At 39.0% G+C, this 20773-nt stretch overlaps 1 protein-coding gene across 1 annotated transcript in view; it reads right to left on the bottom strand.

Moving 5' to 3' along the window:
• LOC126180174 (ADP-ribosylation factor-like protein 6-interacting protein 1) overlaps positions 1-20773 on the bottom strand; it is a 71903-nt gene that overhangs the window by 24719 nt on the left and 26411 nt on the right. The window contains exon 3 of the mRNA XM_049924671.1: positions 11840-12077. Coding sequence (XP_049780628.1) covers positions 11840-12077 — 238 coding nt within the window. The remainder of the gene's footprint in view (positions 1-11839; positions 12078-20773) is intronic.

Below are 20773 nucleotides of genomic sequence, written 5' to 3'. Positions count from 1 at the left end.
TAGTGGACCTCTGACCTGTTAAACAGAACCTAGAAACCCACCACCCTGTGGCACAAGTTGAGGGATTTGGAGCCTACATGGTTGCAGGACGGTCTGAGCCTCTGATTCAGACTCTCCACTCAGCTCTGTACCAAATGACCACAATTCATTCTGTTGATGTTGCTGTACATGGTGAGCTCCGCCTTCATCTTGCAAGGAAGACTGTCAGTCTTTTCCATGTCAACTAGTCACCCACACTGTACAATGGGCAATACAGGGGGCAACACTTTACACTACACTGCTATCAAAATGAAAGACAGTGCCTAGTAAGCACTCAAAATGCAGGAAATTCAAAAAATAAACTAGTAACCACATAGATAACTGAAAATAAGACACTCTTGTTTGAAGCTTGTAAAAATTGGTAACGAACGAGCTGTGTAATCACCTTATCTGCTGGAGAAATCCACGATGCTGCCTCATTGACGATCTAACCAATAATGAAAAAGTTATATGGTTGTAAAACATGACCAGCATACAGTGTTGAGATATCTATGTAGCCAGTGCATCAATACTGTCTACACAGTCAACCATGTTTGGTAAATATTATTTTCCCTTGTTCTTTGTGTGTTTGTTAATTTTATGCTGTAAATGATGTGTATGTGCAATTTCAGAATGTTCTTATAGTGTTAATTTGTTTGTCATGAGTTCCGAAGAGAAGCAATTGGTGGAAGCAGGTCATTGGAATTTACAGTCTCATGCTCATATGTATTACAATACTCTTCTAAAGTACTATAGTTTCGAAAGCATTCTCTCTTGTTTTTTCTTTATTTGCTTATTTGCTATAGTTACTAAATGGAAACATGAAAAATTATCTTCTTGATTTCTCGTAATGCTCGTTAAGTAGATCAGTAATGAACATTTAAATATAAATTATACAATATATTGAAACATGTTTCCGTAGGTAGCATTGGTTTTTTTGTGTTTGCTGCAGGAAAACCTGTTGTGACTTGCCGATCATTCAAAGTGCCGCCGCGCAATTACGTGCGTCCTCTACATGCGGCGCTGTCGGCCAGCCATGCAGCAGCCACGCCACCTAAGCGGCCAGCCAGCCAGCGGCCGCTAGACTTGGACTCAGTGCTCATTCGAATTTCACCGTGTTCACATGTCTTGCTTTGTCAACTTGCACAGTGACTTACGTGTGTTGTGTTGTTTTGAAATATATGTGTTCAACTTGACGTTGTAACAAAACCCACCCCAATCAGTCACTTCCCCTTCTACTTTGCTTGTCAGTAATTACAACTCAGAATCACCATTCTCCTCTTGTTTCAGAATACCAATATCTGATGATACACCAGATGAAGAGCCATGAAGAACAGCAAGTGTTAATTTGAAAGATTTAAAGCCATCTGATGGTAATGAAGTAGAACACGAGTCATTGGAAAGAGCAGTTGAAGATGACATTACTGATGCACAGCTCTTTACAGAACAGAATTTATGTGGCATAGAAAAAATACCTTCAAGGACTAGCAGCACTAGAAAAAAAATTGGAACATCCAGGTTAGAGGACTAGAAATATTTGCAATATTACAGAGCAATGCAGAGAATACTATATCTCATCTACAAAACTGCGTGTTCCAGGAATTTTCGAAAGATATTATAAATTACAGGTGTACAAGAGAAGAGAGATTTTGTTCACAGTAGGCATAATACAGACACGATCTTTAAAAAGCCTTGCACACAAGCAAATTCAAAAAGAAACTTCACTTTCCATGAAGGACAAAGAAAAAACAAATCTGTAAGAGCAGGTTTTTAATGCACTTTGATATGCCGAAGAAATAAAGGACATTTGAAACACAAGTAAAGAAGACAAAAGGGTTCATCATGTACAGAAGTCACTTCACCACAACTTTTGGACAGTGTGAGGAATCTTTCAAAGTTTTGCAGTTGTTGAATCCCATGACTGTCACTGTGGGGCAAAAGCAAATTCCTAAGTCCATTTCTTATCACATTTATGTACTCCCTGTACAAATCTGCATGCACAGAAAATAGGCTTAAGCAATTAGAGCCCATATTTATGGAACAATATTTTCAGAGTATAATCTCTCTTTTCATTAACCCAAATAATACCAGTTGGCAGGCCCCAACACTCAGTCTTTTCATCTCATTCGTTTCGATAAGTCTCCCCTGACACTGGCTTCTGTGTGACTTTTCCAAACTCTACCTCTTTTCCTAAACATAGACAGTCCTTTTACTTCACGGCTCTTCCTTCCTCTTCAATCCTTCTACCACAAGGAGCAGCCCCTGTCTCTGAAAACTTGCAAGCTATAATCCCTTTTCATATGTGTATGCTTCTGCTACCACTTGATGAGTATATTTTTTAAAATCTATTTTATTATTTGTATTTCCAAAAAAGACTAGTGTCATCTATGCACGGCCTACATTGCTGCTGCGGTCTATAAACATGAACTTACACATAATTAAAATGCTGATCTTTTCTAAAGGACAGGACAAAAGAGCAAAGAAAACCACAAAATAAGAGAGCAAAAAACTTATGGGACTTTTGTTAGTTGGAGCTTTGATCTACAGCAAGTTTTGTCGGCACCAACTGATCCTGGCAACAACGCTTTACTTTCTAAGTTAGAACTGAAATCTTTTAATTCTGCAGTATATGACAGAATAATAACAATGAAACTATTTCATGCGTTCAGAAATTTTCCTGTTTTAGTAATCGTTGTGGAGGATAGAACCTAAACAAATTTGTTGCTGCAATGTGCTTAACTGCTGTTCACGAAATACCTAACCTCGAAAGCACTGCTTTACAATTTCTATTTGTCAGTCATAGCGATATTTGAATGTGACTTTGCACTTTTGACAATCACTACAGAACAAAATAGTCATAAAAGTGAACTGGCCTACTGACTGGAAGAGCATTGCGAGAATGCGTAAATATTTTATTGTGACCAGCCTATATAGGGAAAAATGAACACTGTGATCAAGTACGAGAAATCAGACCCCATAAAAAAATTTAAGCGTCCATTTTCCCCCTCACATGCGTTTAGAGAGTGGAACAGCAGAGAAACAGCTTGAAGGTGGTTCAAAACTAACCCTCTCCTAGGCATTTAAGTGTGAATTGCAGCATAGTCATGCAGGTGTAGGTTCAATGTCCCAGTTCAAGTCACTGGCTCCCACACTAGGATCGTAATAACGTCCATTTCACAAAAACCTACCACATGAAGGAGATCCAGATGGCTGTCAATCATCGTCTGAAGATGCAGTCTACGGCTACTGATAATGACTATTGTTTTTTAAATTTTGTGGTGCATTTCAACGTGAAAAAGTGAATGAATAACAGTACATTTTGAAAGTTTTGGCATTGTGGTGTATGATTACAACAATTCTAGCATATTTCAAGATAATTATATATTGTTTGCAAATTAATATGTTTACAATAGTTAGCAACTGGTTTATTTTAGAAATCACAAGTAGGTAACTCACCATCTGGACCAGTGCACCAAGTAAATGGTCATTCTATGCCAAGTGGTTGCTGAAATTTTGTTTAAACATTCACATACATTCTCACTAAATACGGGTAAAATTTCACAACTACTAATTCAATATTTCTGGAGATAAAGGCATTTGTTTGACCCCATAGTGCCACTACCAACAGTGCACCCATGAGATTTCAGCAATTTTCAGACATAGTATCTCCGACAATATTTCCTTGAAAGAAACAAAAGGAGAAGGAGGAGATTAGTGTTTAACATCCTGTTGACAACGATGTCATTAGAGACGAAACACAAGCTGGGATTAGGGGAGGATAGGGAAGGAAATTGGCCGTGCCCTTTCAAAGGAACCATCCCAGCATTTGCCTGAAGCAATCTAGGGAAATCATGGAAAACCTAAATCAGGATGGCCAGACGCGGGATTGAACCGTCATCCTCCCGAATGTGAGTGCAGCATGCTAACCACTGCGCCACCTCGCTCAGTAAAGAAACAAAACTGCATCATCTTATTTGTCATTTAGCACTCTCTGAAGCAAATAATAAAAACAGATCTGCTAAGCAATTTTCATATGGATAATCTGAAGCAAAGTCTGCAGACAAAATAGATGCTTAAAAAAAAGTGTGAAGTCTCGCATTTCATCTCTCCCGAAGTACCTGCAGAATCAACTCAAACTGTTGCACATAATAACTGACGAATACAAGGTCTTAGCATGTAAAATTTCATATCCTAATGCTTCCCAATAGTTCACAAATTGAGGGTTAAGCTGATGAGTTTTCTAAAAAAACCAAAAGTGGCTCTATTGGCCCACTAAAAAGTCTTTTTCAGACTCTTTCATACAGTTTTCAGTCGAATAATCATGTTCTAAATAACCTGACAAACAATATTTTATTTGCAATGTGAGCATATAAGGCCCTAGAATACAATGATAAGGTGAAGCAAAAAAAAAAAAAAAAAAAAAAAAAAAAAAAAAAAAAAAAAAAAAAAAAAAATAAAAAAAAAAAAAAAAAATATATATATATATATATATATATATATACCTAAAAACAAAGATGATGTGACTTACCAAATGAAAGTGCTGGCAGGTCGACAGACACACAAACGAACACAAACATACACACAAAATTCAAGCTTTCGCAACAAACTGTTGCCTCATCAGGAAAGAGGGAAGGAGAGGGAAAGACGAAAGGATGTGGGTTTTAAGGGAGAGGGTAAGGAGTCATTCCAGTCCCGGGAGCGGAAAGACTTACCTTATGGGGAAAAAAGGACGGGTATACACTCGCACACACACACATATCCATCCACACATATACAGACACAAGCAGACATATTTAAAGAGTCTTTAAATATGTCTGCTTGTGTCTGTATATGTGTGGATGGATATGTGTGTGTGTGCGAGTGTATACCCGTCCTTTTTTCCCCATAAGGTAAGTCTTTCCGCTCCCGGGACTGGAATGACTCCTTACCCTCTCCCTTAAAACCCACATCCTTTCGTCTTTCCCTCTCCTTCCCTCTTTCCTGATGAGGCAACAGTTTGTTGCGAAAGCTTGAATTTTGTGTGTATGTTTGTGTTCGTTTGTGTGTCTGTCGACCTGCCAGCACTTTCATTTGGTAAGTCACATCATCTTTGTTTTTAGGTATATTTTTCCTTCATGGAATGTTTCCTTCTATTATAACCATATATATATATATATATATATATATATATATATTTATTAGTATATTTAAAAAGAAAGATGATGAGACTTACCCAACAAAAGCGCTGGCAGGTCGATAGACACACAAATAAACACAAACATACACACAAAACTCTAGCTTTCGCAACCAACGGTTGCCTCGTCAGGAAAGAGGGAAGGAGCAACAAACTGTCCATTCGCATGAATGGACACAGGCAGACAGTGTTTGTTGGTAATGAGGATCACCCTGTGGCTAAACATGCCTTGGTGCACGGCCAGCACATCTTGGCACAGTGTTACACCGTCCGGGTTATCTGGATACTTCCCACTAACACCAACCTGTCAGAACTCCGGAGATGGGAACTTGCCCTTCAGCATATCCTCTCTTCTCGCTATCCGCCAGGCCTCAATCTCCGCTAATTCCTAATTTCAATCTGGCGCCGCTCATACCTCACCTGTCTTTCAACATCATCTTTGCCTCTATACTTCCGTCCCGACTGACATCTCTGCTCATACTCTTTGCCTTTACAAATGTCTGCTTGTGTCTTGTGTGTATGGATGGATGTGTGTGTGTGTGCGGGTGTGTGCCTGTCCTTTTTTCCCCCTAGGGTGGGTCTTTCCGCTCCCGGGATTGGAGTGGCTCCTTGCCCTCTCCCTTGAAACCCATATCCTTTTGTCTTTCCTTCTCCTTCCCTCTTTCCTGGCGGGGCGGCCGTTGGTTGCGAAGGCTAGAGTTTTGTGTGTGTGTTTGTGTTTGTTTGTGTGTCTGTCGACCTGCCAGCGCTTTTGTTGGGTAAGTCTCATCATCTTTCTTTTTAAATATATATATATATATATATATATATATATATATATATATATATATATATATATATATAGTTATAATAGAAGGAAACATTCCACGAAGGAAAAATATATCTAAAGACAAAGATGATGTGACTTACCAAATGAAAGTGCTGGCAGGTCGACAGACACACAAATGAACACCAACATACACACAAAATTCAAGCTTTCGCAACAAACTGTTGCCTCATCACATATATGTGTGGATGGATATGTGTGTGTGTGCGAGTGTGTACCCGTCCTTTTTTCCCCCTAAGGTAAGTCTTTCCGCTCCCGGGACTGGAATGACTCCTTACCCTCTCCCTTAAAACCCACATCCTTTCGTCTTTCCCTCTCCTTCCCTCTTTCCTGATGAGGCAACAGTTTGTTGCGAAAGCTTGAATTTTGTGTGTATGTTTGTTTTCATTTGTGTGTCTGTCGACCTGCCAGCACTTTCATTTGGTAAGTCACATCATCTTTGTCTTTTATATATATATATATATATATATATATATATATATATATATATATATATATATATATATATATATATATATAAAAAAAGCGCTGGCGGGTCGATGGACACGCAAACGGGCACAAACATGCACACGGGAGTCTAGCTTTCGCGACCAACGGTTGCCTCGTCGGGGGGGAGGGAGGGAGAGGGAGGGACGGGAGGATGTGGGTTTTGGGGGAGAGGGTGGGGAGTCGTTCCGGTCCCGGGGGCGGAGGGACTTGCCTTGGGGGGAGGGAGGGACAGGTGTGCACTCGCACACACACGCATGTCCATCCGCATATGCACGGGCGCAGGCAGACATTTGTAAGGGCAAAACTCTTTGCCTTTACAAATGTCTGCTTGTGTCTGTGTATATGCGGATGGATATGTGTGTGTGTGCGAGTGTATACCTGTCCTTTTTTCCCCCTAAGGTAAGTCTTTCCGCTCCCGGGATTGGAATGACTCCTTACCCTCTCCCTTAAAACCCATATCCTTTTGTCTTTCCTTCTCCTTCCCTCTTTCCTGACGAGGCAACCGTTGGTTGCGAAAGCTAGAGTTTTGTGTGTATGTTTGTGTTTATTTGTGTTTATTTGTGTGTCTATCGACCTGCCAGCGCTTTTGTTGGGTAAGTCTCATCATCTTTCTTTTTAAATATATTTTTCCCACGTGGAATGTTTCCCTCTATTATATATATTTATTAGATCGTCTGAATAAATGTTGAGTTTAACTTCTTGTATTTCCAGAACTAATTGCAGCATAAACTTGAAACTTTGCACATAATAACTCTTCAATACAAGATCTTAGAACATAAAATTTCATTTTCCTACTGTGTTCCAACAGTTTACAAATTGAGAGCAAATTTGACAATTTTTGGTACCCTTTCATAAAAAGTCTTCTACAGACTCTTTTAATCCTTTTCATTTGAAAGACCATGTTCTCAACCACCTAAAAACTACATTTAGCTGTACAATGCTAGCATATATAGCCCTAAAAATGGCGATAAGGTGGAAGTGCATTGAAAATTGACCCATCTTCCACTGAGACTCAAACTATAATTCAATAATTGTTTAGTACTCTCTAGAGAAGGCAATATAAAAAATCTTTGTGACTAGGAAGTGAGATAAAAGTACAAATAATTCGAAAAACTTAAAAAAAATCAATGTCTTGTCATGACTCATTGTGATATATTTAATTCCGTTTTTCTGCTATGCAACATCAAACTGGTTATAAACTTCGCAATTTAAATGTGCGTTACCAAGGCAGTGAAGATCATGGCAATAAAATTGTTACATAACAGCTCTAGCACAATCGTTTAAGTAGCTTTCAAGTTTTACAGCACTGTGACATTGTGTAAATTTTGATGAAGTTCACAGCAGTCTTCTTGACCTTTCTTGGAATGGATTCAAGTTGTTGTTGTTGTGGTCTTCAGTCCTGAGACTGGTTTGATGCAGCTCTCCATGCTACTCTATCCTGCGCAAACTTCTTCATCTCCCAGTATCTACTGCAACCTACATCCTTCTGAATCTGCTTAGTGTATTCATCTCTTGGTCTCCCTCTACGATTTTTACCCTCCACACTGCCCTCCAATGCTAAATTTGTGATCCCTTGATGCCTCAAAACATGTCCTACCAACCGATCCCTTCTTCTAGTCAAGTTGTGCCACAAACTTCTCTTCATCCCAATACTATTCAATACCTCCTCATTAGTTACGTGATCTACCCACCTTATCTTCAGCATTCTTCTGTAGCACCACATTTCGAAAGCTTCTATTCTCTTCTTGTCCAAACTAGTTATCGTCCATGTTTCACTTCCATACATGGCTACACTCCATACAAATACTTTCAGAAACGACTTCCTGACACTTAAATCTATACTCGATGTTAACAAATTCCTCTTCTTGAGAAACACTTTCCTTGCCATTGCCAGTCTACATTTTATATCCTCTCTACTTCGACCATCATCGGTTATTTTACTCCCTAAATAGCAAAACTCCTTTACTACTTTAAGTGTCTCATTTCCTAATCTAATTCCCTCAGCATCACCCGACTTAATTTGACTACATTCCATTATCCTCGTTTTGCTTTTGTTGATGTTCATCTTATATCCTCCTTTCAAGACACTGTCCATTCCGTTCAACTGCTCTTCCAAGTCCTTTGCTGTCTCTGACAGAATTACAATGTCATCGGCGAACCTCAAAGTTTTTACTTCTTCTCCATGAATTTTAATACCTACTCCGAATTTTTCTTTTGTTTCCTTTACTGCTTGCTCAATATACAGATTGAATAACATCGGGGAGAGGCTACAACCCTGTCTTACTCCTTTCCCAACCACTGCTTCCCTTTCATGCCCCTCGACTCTTATAATTGCCATCTGGTTTCTGTACAAACTATAAATAGCCTCTCGCTCCCTGTATTTTACCCCTGCCACCTTCAGAATTTGAAAGAGAGTATTCCAGTTAACATTGTCAAAAGCTTTCTCTAAGTCTACAAATGCTAGAAACGTAGGTTTGCCTTTTCTTAATCTTTCTTCTAAGATAAGTCGTAAGGTCAGTATTGCCTCACGTGTTCCAACATTTCTACGGAATCCAAACTGATCTTCCCCGAGGTCGGCTTCTACCAGTTTTTCCATTCGTCTGTAAAGAATTCGCGTTAGTATTTTGCAGCTGTGACTTATTAAACTGATAGTTCGGTAATTTTCACATCTGTCAACACCTGCTTTCTTTGGGATTGGAATTATTATATTCTTCTTGAAGTCTGAGGGTATTTCGCCTGTCTCATACATCTTGCTCACCAGATGGTAGAGTTTTGTCATGACTGGCTCTCCCGAGGCCATCACTAGTTCAAATGGAATGTTGTCTACTCCCGGGGCCTTGTTTCGACTCAGGTCTTTCAGTGCTCTGTCAAACTCTTCACGCAGTATCTTATCTCCCATTTCGTCTTCATCTACATCCTCTTCCATTTCCATAATATTGTCCTCAAGTACATCGCCCTTGTATAAACCCTCTATATACTCCTTCCACCTTTCTGCCTTCCCTTCTTTGCTTAGAACTGGGTTGCCATCTGAGCTCTTTATATTCATACAAGTGGTTCTCTTCTCTCCAAAGGTCTCTTTAATTTTCCTGTAGGCAGTATCTATCTTACCCCTAGTGAGACAAGCCTCTACATCCTTACATTTGTCCTCTAGCCATCCCTGCTTAGCCATTTTGCACTTCCTGTCGATATCATTTTTGAGACGTTTGTATTCTTTTTTGCCTGCTTCATTTACTGCATTTTTATATTTTCTCCTTTCATCAATTAAATTCAATATTTCTTCTGTTACCCAAGGATTTCTATTAGCCCTCGTCTTTTTACCTACTTGATCCTCTGCTGCCTTCACTACTTCATCCCTCAGAGCTACCCATTCTTCTTCTACTGTATTTCTTTCCCCCATTCCTGTCAATTGTTCCCTTATGCTCTCCCTGAAACTCTCTACAACCTCTGGTTTAGTCAGTTTATCCAGGTCCCATCTCCTTAAATTCCCACCTTTTTGCAGTTTCTTCAGTTTCAATCTGCAGTTCATAACCAATAGATTGTGGTCAGAATCCACATCTGCCCCAGGAAATGTCTTACAATTTAAAACCTGGTTCCTAAATCTCTGTCTTCAAGTTATAGAGAATTATTAGTATACCTTTTTATTCTATAATACTATTGACATGCTAGTTTAATTACAGTTTAAGGTAGTGTGCTCTTCGTGTCAGCATAGTTTGCGATTTATATGGTACATATGAGAAACTGTATAAATGTGTTGCTATTGTCCATAGTGGCTTGCCACAGCAGTTTCCTTCTGGAGAGAAAAAACCAGCATTCCCATCGCATAACACCAATGTGCGATAGCTATAGCTGTGCAACAGCAGCCCCAGTTGAGTTTCTTTACTACATGTTTCCAAGCCCATGAGTTTCTTTACACGGTATCTCAAGCCTGACGATACATTTCTGTAAGTGTTACAGATTTTATTTATTTGCTGTAAAATGTCAAGAGGAAAACTATACTGCCAGCCATATGATGCCCATGATGGAATTGTTCGGGGAGAAATTTTGATAACACAGAAGAAAAAATTACACTTTTCAAACCTAATTGCCTCGAATTACCAGAGCACAAAAAAAGAGAAAACTATTATTTTTGTTGGATTCTTTATTCAATTTCCTTTTTTATAAACAGAATTCTGCAAAGCTGAATACTGCAGCAATTTTTTTTTAAATTACCAAACAACAACACTACTTATTTTCAATTTTTCTGATACAGGCTAATGTCCTAATCCTCAGTACTTTAGATATTATCTTCCATAGAGTGTATTAAACAACTGAATGCCAGAGAAATAGGAGGCCCATTTTCAATGCACCTCCACCTTATCAATGACAGTTTTTCTCAGTGGTTTGATGATGTGGTCTTTCTAATGAAAATGGTTTAAAAGAGTCTACAGAAGAAGGTTTTGTAAAAATAGGCCAAAAATATGTATTTTTGTGTTTAAAAAAATTGTCAACTTTGCCCTCAATACATACACTACTGGAAAGCAGTATGAGAATGAAACTGTGTATTCTATGACCTTATATTGGTAAATTATTAAGTGCAAAGTTTCAGGTTTATCCTGCAAATACTTATGGAGATATAAAAAGTTTTTTTTTCAAGTGTTTTTTTTTTCCCCCACAGCTGATTTTGTTTCGAATTATCCATACGAACATTGCTCAGTAAATCTGTTTTTATTATTCTGCTTAAGAAGGTGCAATACGTAAAAGATGGCTCAGTTTTGTTTCTTTCACGAAAATATTCTTGGAGATATTACGTTTCAAAGTTGCCGAAAGCTCATGGGTGCACTGTCGATAGTTTCACTATGGGGACAAATGAATGGCTATATCTCTGAATGTATTGAATTAGTGTCGGTGAAACTTTGCCAATGTTTTTGGGAACACACACAAATGTTCACAAAAAGTATTACCAAAATCCATGACGGTCATAAGGCAACGTTTTCTGAAATTACATCGCTTGGCGTGAAATGGCCCAAAGAGCTCCATTTTTGTAAAAAGGAAGCAATTTTTGAAAGGAAAATCAAAACAAACCTACAACTACTAAGTTTTTCAGACTAAATACTCACATCAGATCAGAATTATTTCAAACACATCGTGTACAATTAAAATTTTAAGAAAGTTTCAAATGCATTTCTTTCAATAACAGCTATTTTAAGTTGTTTTACTAAGATGATGGTATTATACACCAGTTCCAGTTTAACAGTTATGGGAAATATTTCCATTTGAGCCACAAAAATCTAAACTACTGTGAAGAAAAATACGCAGAATGCAGGCATAATGGGTAAACGTGTGGCCTGACTTACCAGCCTGGGTCTAGATTGACGCGTTTCTGATAAGATGCATATCCAATGTGTGATTTGGCCTTGCAAGGATGCCAAGCTACGACAAATATCTTCCAACTGTCGTTCCTTGACTCCAGTCCAACTGTCAGGATGACAAATACTAGCTGTCAATGTGGGCACCAGGTAATCGACTAGCGTTGTTAACAGACCCACAACTGATATTGTAGTTAACACAGATGGGTCAAGGTACCAGAAAAGGCTGTAAAAACAATACAATGATTATTAAAAAGTAAGAAGTAACATTGGTTATAAAGCTATAGGGCTTTAAGGACCTTACAAGAGTATCTACAGTCTAATTTGGTGTTTGTGCCATTTCTTGTGTAGTCATACATGGCAGTCTCATTCTCAAAGAGATTCCTACCACTGAGGAAAATAATGGGTTTCTGAAGGATAAACTGAATTGACTTTTTGAGGACTGACAGCAAAATTACAACAATTATTATGGTAACGACAATGTTTAGAATGGTTAGTTCATTAACATTGTAACTGTGTACTAGTCAGGTGTTAATTAGGTGTGTGCTATCTGCCAAGATGCCCCAAAGAGCACGTCTTAACACTCTCATTGGTCCAATCTTGTTTTCTTTTTTTGACTTTAGAAAGAGTAAACATCTTGAAATGAATGAAATGCGAATTTTACTCACTGAAGTCTTCCAAAAGTTTTTCACTGTTGTGATTTTTACAAAACAAATTCGATCACACTTGGGCTTTGGAAAACTAATTTATTTTTTTGTGGGATGTTGACAGCTCTGTGTAAACTGCATTTTTTGGCTTACTTTGATTTCTTGGCCATCATTTTCTTCATTAAAGCCACTACCCCTGAGCAGAGGATAGATTTCTTCAACTCTATACTTTCTCCTTTTATTCATTTTACACCACCCCTCCCCCTTTTCTGTGACAATTAACAACAATCTTCAAGAAAATAAAAAATAAATTGTTTACTGACTATATTAGCACAACACAGTAAAGGAATTCCACTTCTGAGTTTGAGTAACTTCTTATCAATTTTCCAGCAAGGCCTTTAAGACTTGTTAACCATATGGATCTTTTCACTGAGGTTTAGGGAGTTTTCTGGCACACACATGTACACTATCAATCTGTACATCACTTGCTTGTAGTTGTTTCAGCAGTCTTTGGTTGCCTGCTGTACCTGTGTGTTATTATTGACCATCAAAGTTTCCTCTGTTAATGAGGCGTCATCAATTTTTGAAATAATGCTGTGAAGAAACTTATATTAGATGCAATTGCAGTTTCTTCACTAGAAACTGCCATTAAAGTTCCTGAATAAAAGACAAATTCATGTGAACAAGGAACTAATTCAACTGATTATGCTACATCTGATGTATGCTTCAGTGTCAACATGAGTTAGAAGAAAGAAATACCTTTATTGATGAATCTATATTTACATGTAAAATGATTATTTTATACAAATGGGTGATGTGTTCTTACATTTTAATTTTCAGACAGGAATACTCAGTATATTTCTTTACAGCATTACATCTACATACATTATCTGATCAAAAGTATCCGGATATCCCTGTGTAATGTGTAACTGAGCACTAGACATCATGAGAGGTGGACCCAATAGTATGAAAGAAGGTAGGGACATTGTGTTGTCAGTGGAGAAACAGTAACAGCAGAATGGATCCATCAAGAGATGTCATCAGATGTCACCTGAACAATAAATCCACCAGTGATATTTCGACACTCCTAAAGCTGCCCAAGTCAACTCTCGTGACTGCAGTGGAAATGCAAAGGAACAAACCAAGATGAAGCAGACATCAAGTATTGATGGAACATGTATCACTGTGGAGGACGTTTTAAGAAAATCACATGAAATCAGTGGAAGGAATCGCTATTTCAACAGTGCTACGAACAGTCCAGCTACCAAGACTGGCAAAGGAGTTAAAAAGAATGGGTACAATGGTCAAGCAGCTCCTCATAAGCCACACATTTCTGCAGTCAGTGCTAAGTGCCACTTGAGGTGGTGTAAAGACAGCTGATGACTAGAAATCACGATTTGGAGTTGTGAATCATGCTATATCCTGCAGCACTCCAATGAAAGGGTTTGGATTTGGCAAATGCCTGAACAATATTACCTGCCATAATACGTAGTGTCTTGCACTTGAGAAAATGCAACTGTGGAAGGATATGAACATACCTTACAGCACTGTGTATTGTGTATAGTAGAGGAACAATTTGGTGAAGATGAGAAGTGTATCAGCATGACAATGTGCTCTATGACAAACCAGCTTTAACCAGGTAATGGTTTTCCGACAAGAACATTACTGAAATAGACTGCCATGAAAGAGTCCCAGGCTCAATCCAATGTAACAACTACTTAGTTATAATACTGACTTTGCTCCAGACTTCAATGACCAATATTGTTTGTTTCTCTGGTTTCGGCTCTTGAGGAAGAATGGGCTGCCATTCCTCTAGACCTTCAGACATCTCGCTGAAAGTGTACCAAGCAGAGTTCTAGCTGTCATAAAGGTGATGGGTTAACACATTCCACATTAAAGTCCACTAATAGGTGTACCTTCACAAGCTTATTTACAGTGTACAAGAAACTGCACGTATACCACTTTTCTGTACTATTGAAGTCATGTGTTAAAGGGAGAAATGAATTTATATGCCTTTGTATGTGCCCAAATTTCTCTTTTCTAATGATCCCTATGAGACAAACACTGCTGGCAGCAACTTAATGTTGTACACTCATATTCAAAAATGGTTCTCATACAGTAATCCATTTGGCTTTCATGATAGCAATGTCACATTTCATCCGAAACCTTCTCTTTAAGCTCCCTAAACACCTCTGTTCTGTTTTCAAATGGTCTATAACTACGTGTTATGATCCTAGCAATCAGCATCTGAATTTGTTCACGGTCAACCTTCATATCTGCTTGATATGGGCTCCGAATGCTGTCTATAACTGGGTGCACTTGCACCTTGTATGATATTTCTTTTAAAGATGCACAGCATTTTCCCCAGATCTATTCCAATGTCTTTAAGCCTTCCATCTGCCTTCTGTAATATTGATTTTGTGTGTTCATCTCATTTCATATCACTTCATATGCTTGTTTAATTAAACAATGTGGTGTACTCTGGTAGTTAACCACTAGTCCTACAGTCAGAAATCATAACAGTCATTAATTACAAGTGGAAAATGTCTCTTGGATCTTCTGCATTTCCTTATGATCACCCAATGACGATACTTGTTGATAACAGTAATCAGCTAACACTAGTAGTGCTGATGACACTCCCTGTTAAATCATAGAACAGTCATCAAGCCAGTTGCATATCTGTGAAAATACTCCCTATGACTGTATTGTGGTTACTGGTCAACAGTGAGATACAATGTCAAACACTTTTCAGAAATTTAGGGCAACAGAATCTGTCTGTGTACCTGCTTGCAGTAATTGTGATATATTGAATGAGAGCTTTGCTACAAAGGTTTCCTCTGAACTAATACTGATTCCCTAAGAGTAACTGTGTTTACTCCAGGATAAACAATGTTCAGGATTAGAATACACTCTAGGATCCCAAGACAGGAGGTGGATCGATATACTAGCTTGTTGTTTTGTGTGTCACTTCTTTTACATTTTTGTAAACGAGACTGAACTGTACACTTTACTAGTCACAAGAAACTTGACAATTATGAACAAAGTAATAAATTAATTCACCAGATTAATCCATGTAAAATCCAATAGCAATCTCATCATGGTTTGGAACCTTGATCACTTTGGGGAGTCTAAATGTCATTCAGTTTTAATATTTCATTTGTGTGTGCAGTGGTCAAACGTTGATATGGTATTACCCATTTGCTTAAAGCCAAAATTTAATATTTTGACTTAGAGTCTACAATCATCAGTTTCAACACCAGACTCAGCAATAAAAGATTGGATTAAAGGTTGTGATGTGCTCATTGCTTTAACACTGAAGCTCCAAAGAAACTGGTACAGGCATGCATACTCAAATACAAAGATAAGTAAACAGGCAGAATACAGTACTGCAGTCGGCAACGCCAATATAAGACAACAAGTGTCTGGCACAATTTTTAGATTGGTTACTGCTGCTACAGTGGTAGATTATCAAGATTTAAATGAGTTTGAACGTGGTGTTACAGTTAGTGCACGAGCTACGGGACACAGCAACTCCGAGGTAGCGATGAAGTGAGGATTTTCCCCGTACAACTATTTCACAAGTGTACTGTGAATATCAGGAATCTAGTAAAACATCAAATCTCAATAGCTGCGGCCAGAAAAAGATACTGAAAGAGATGGTCCAACAGAAGTGCAACCCTTCCACAAATTGCTGCAGATTTCAATACTGGGCCATCAATAAGTGTCAGCATGCGAACCATTCAACAGAGCCAGAGGCCCACACATGTACCCTCGATGATGGCGTGACACAAAGCTTTACACCTCACCTGGGCTCGTCAACACCAACATTGGACTGCTGAAGATTGGAAACATGTTGCCTGGTCAGACGGGTCTCGTTTCAAACTGTATTGAGCACATGGACGTGTATGGATAAGGAAAAAAACCTCATGAATCTACGGATCTTGCATGTCAGCAGGGGACTGTTCAAGCTGGTGGAGGCTCTGTAATGGTGTGGGGCACGTGCATTTGGAGTGATATGGGACCCCCGATACATCCAGATATGACTGACAGGTGACACACATGTAAGCATCCTGTCTGATCACCTGCATCCATTCAGGTACATTGTGCATTCCGACAGTCGTGGGCAATTCCGGCACAACAATGAGGCACCCCACACATCCAGAATTGCTACAGAGTGGCTCCAGGAACACTTTTCTGAGTTTCAACACTTCTGTTGGCCACTGTAGATTAAAACCGAAGAAAGTGCAAGAAGGTGAGAATTGAAGGAGATGGGACCTGGATAAACTGACTAAACCAGAGGTTGTACAGAGTTTCAGTGAGAGCATAAGGGAACAATTGACCGGAATGGGGAAAGAAATACAGTAGAAGAAGAATGGGTAGCTTTGAGAGACGAAATAATGAAGGTAGCAGAGGATCAAGTAGGTAAAAAGATGAGGGCTAGTAGAAATCCTTGGGTAACAGAAGAGATATTGAATTTAATTGATGAAAGGAGAAAATATAAAAATGCAGTAAATGAAGCAGGTAAAAAGGAATACAAACATCTCAAAAATGATATCGACAGGAAGCGCAAAATGGCTAAGCAGGGATGGCTAGAGGACAAATGTAAGGATGTAGAGGCTTATCTCACTAGGGGTAAGATAGATACTGCCTACAGGAAAATTAGAGAGACCTTTGGAGAAAGGAGGACCACTTGTATGAATATCAAGAGCTTTGATGGAAACCCGGATCTAAGCAAAGAAGGGAAGGCAGAAAGGTGGAAGGAGTATATAGAGGGTCTATACAAGGGCGATGTACTTGAGGACAATACTATGGAAATGGAAGAGGATATAGATGAAGATGAAATGGGAGATACGATACTGCGTGAAGAGTTTGACAGAGCATTGAAAGACCTTAGTCGAAACAAGGCCCCGGGAGTAGACAACATTCCATTAGAACTACTGATGACCTTGGGAGAGCCAGTGCTGACAATACTCTACCATCTGGTGAGCAAGATGTATGAGACAGGCAAAATACCCTCAGACTTCAAGAAGAATATAATAATCCCAATCCCAAAGAAGGCAGGTGTTGACAGATGTGAAAATTACCGAACTATCAGTTTAATAAGTCACAGCTGTCAAAATTACAGACGAATGGAAAAACTTGTAGAAGCAGACCTCAGGAAAGGTCAGTTTGGATTCCGTAGAAATGTTGGAACACGTGAGGCAATACTGACCCTACAACTTATCTTAGAAGATAGATTAAGGAAAGGCAAACCTACGTTTCTAGCATTTGTAGACTTAGAGAAAGCTTTTGACAATGTTAACTGGAATACTCTCTTTCAAATTCTGAAGGTGGCAGGAGTAAAATACAGGGAGCGAAAGACTGTTTACAATTTGTACAGAAACCAGATGGCAGTTATAAGAGTCAAGGGGTATGAAAAGGAAGCAGTGGTTGGGAAGGGAGTGAGACAGGGTTGTAGCCTATCCCCGATGTTATTCAATCTGTATATTGAGCAAGCAGTAAAGGAAACAAAAGAAAAATTCAGAGTAGGTATTAAAATCCATGGAGAAGAAATAAAAACTTTGAGGTTCGCCGATGACATTGTAATTCTGTCAGAGACAGAGCAGTTGAACGGAATGGACAGTGTCTTGAAAGGAGGATACAAGATGAACATCAACAAAAGCAAAACGAGGATAATGGAATGTAGTCGAATTAAGTCGGGTGATGCTGAGGGAATTAGATTAGGAAATGAGACATTTAAAGTAGTAAAGGAGTTTTGCTATTTGGGGAGTAAAGTAACTGATGATGGTCGAAGTAGAGAGGATATAAAATGTAGACTGGCAATGGCAAGGAAAGTGTTTCTGAAGAAGAGAAATTTGTAAACAATGAGTATAGATTTAAATGTCAGGAAGTCGTTTCTGAAAGTATTTGTATGGAATGTAGCCATGTATGGAAGTGAAACGTGGATGATAAATAGTTTAGACAAGAAGAGACTAGAAGCTTTCGAAATGTGTTGCTACAGAAGAATGCTGAAGATTAGATGGGTAGATCGCATAACTAATGAGGAGGTATTGAATAGAATTGGAGAGAAGAGAAATTTGTGGCAAAACTTGACTAGAAGAAGGGATCGGTTGGTAGGGCATGTTCTGAGGCATCAAGGGATCACCAATTTAGCATTGGAGGGCAGCGTGGAGGGTAAAAATCGTAGAGGGAGGCCAAGAGATGAATACACTAAGCAGATTGAGAAGGATGTTGGTTGCAGTATGTACTGGGAGATGAAGAAGCTTGCACAGGATAGAGTAGCATGGAGAGCTGCATCAAACCAGTCTCAGGACTGAAGACCACAACAACAACAACAACAACAACAACAACAACGTTGGCCACTAAACTCCCCAGACATGAACATTTTTGAGCATATCTGGAATGCCTTGCAACATGCCGTTCAGAAGACATCTCCATTCCCTCGTACTCTTACAGATTTAACGATAGCCCTGAAGGATTCATGGTGTCAATTCCTTCCAGCACTTCTTAAGACATCAATTAAGCCCATGCCATGTCATGTTGCGGCACTTTCGCGTGCTTGCCGGGGCTGTACACGACATTAGGCAGGTGTACCAGTTTCTTTGGCTCTTCAGTGTGTGTATTCAGAACTTTGACGGACAATCTTAAGCTATTAAGTTTTCTCCATCAGATTCTCTGCATTCTCTTGTACAGAGAGAGTGTAACAACCCCCATTTTCACAATATTCTTCAAACGTCTATTAAATCATGGGATGTCTTCATGATGTTTTTATTACTTTATTTGGTACATATTGTCCACACACCACATTATGATGTTTCTACACTAAAACAACAGTCCTCCTACATTTGTCAGATTTCAGACTGGAACTAAATGTTGCAAGTTCATTTTATTAATAAACTGTTAGCAACTGTCTGCCAGTATGACTAAACAAATCCACATCCTCAGTTTTCTAGAGGATCTTTTTGCCTTTATTGACCATTGTCTTTGTAATACTTGTTATCCAGACAAGAACTTTAAGAGAAATAGCTAAAGAACATTTGAAGTTTCATGTACGAGGGTCAGTCAATAATTAAAGAGACAGATTGGTCTGGAGAAAAAAGCATTTATTTTTACAAAACAATACTTTTTCTACTTTTCAACATAATCCCCTCAAACATTTATGCATTTGTTCCAACAGGCTACAAGCTTTTTTATTCCGGCTGCACAGAACTCTCTATCTTGATGTTTGAACCAGTTTCCCCAAACTTTTTCATGTTCTCTTTGTCCTGGAAGCTCTTCCCACATAATGCCTCCTTCAGTGCACCAAACAAATGGAAATCACTAACTGCTAAATTAGGACTGTAAGGGAGATGAGGCAGGACTTCCCAGCCCATTCTGTCAATGGTTTCTAGGGTTAGTTGAGCAATATGAAGGTGTGTGTTGCCTTGCTGAAGATCATACTTCTCTTCCAAGATCCAAGACATCTCTCTCTCGTGACTGGCTTCACCTCGTTTTTAAAAGCAAATCTGAGTAGTATTGACTGTTCATTGTATGCTACTCTTCGAGATAATCACAAAAAACTGGACCTTCAGCATTCCAAAACACCGTCAACATGACTTTTCCTGCTGTTGCTTGAGTTTTGAATTTTTTCTGGAAAGGTGAGTTGGTGTGCTTCCACTCCATGCTTTGTCTTTTTTTATTCTGGCTCATAATAATGAACCCAAGTTTCATCACAAGTTAAATTTTTGTTGAGGAAGTCTTCACCTTCTCTCTCATAACATTCCTTCAGCTCTGTGCACACTCTCAGCCTTGTTTCCTTGTGAAGCTGCCACGCCATGGGTTGGGGTTGTTTGGGGAAGAGACCAAACAGCGAGGTTATCGGTCTCATTGGATTAGGGAAGGATGGGGAAGGAAGTCAGCCATGCCCTTTCAAAGGTACCATCCCGGCATTTGCCTGAAGTGATTTAGGGAAATCACGGAAAACCTAGATCAGAAAGGCCGGACGCGAAATTGAACTGTCGTCCTCCCGAATGCGAGTCCAGTGTTCTAACCACTGCGCCACCTCGCTCGGTTGTGAAGCTGCGTCAACTGCTTTTGGACCCATCTTGCACATGTTTTGCGGTACTTCAGCTTGTTACAGACAATGTTATGAACTGTATCAGTACTAACTTGAAGTTTATCAACTATACTTTCCATAGTCACATGGCAGTCAGTATGAATAATGTCATCAATTCGACTTTCAAGTGAAGGAGTTGAAATTGCAGCTGGTTGGCCAGAACAGTGTTCATCAGTCACT

This window comes from Schistocerca cancellata, chromosome 1 (assembly GCF_023864275.1).
Source record: "Schistocerca cancellata isolate TAMUIC-IGC-003103 chromosome 1, iqSchCanc2.1, whole genome shotgun sequence".
Lineage (NCBI taxonomy): Eukaryota > Metazoa > Arthropoda > Insecta > Orthoptera > Acrididae > Schistocerca > Schistocerca cancellata.
Note: the sequence above shows the minus strand (reverse complement) of the source record. Positions and strands in the feature narration are given on the sequence as shown.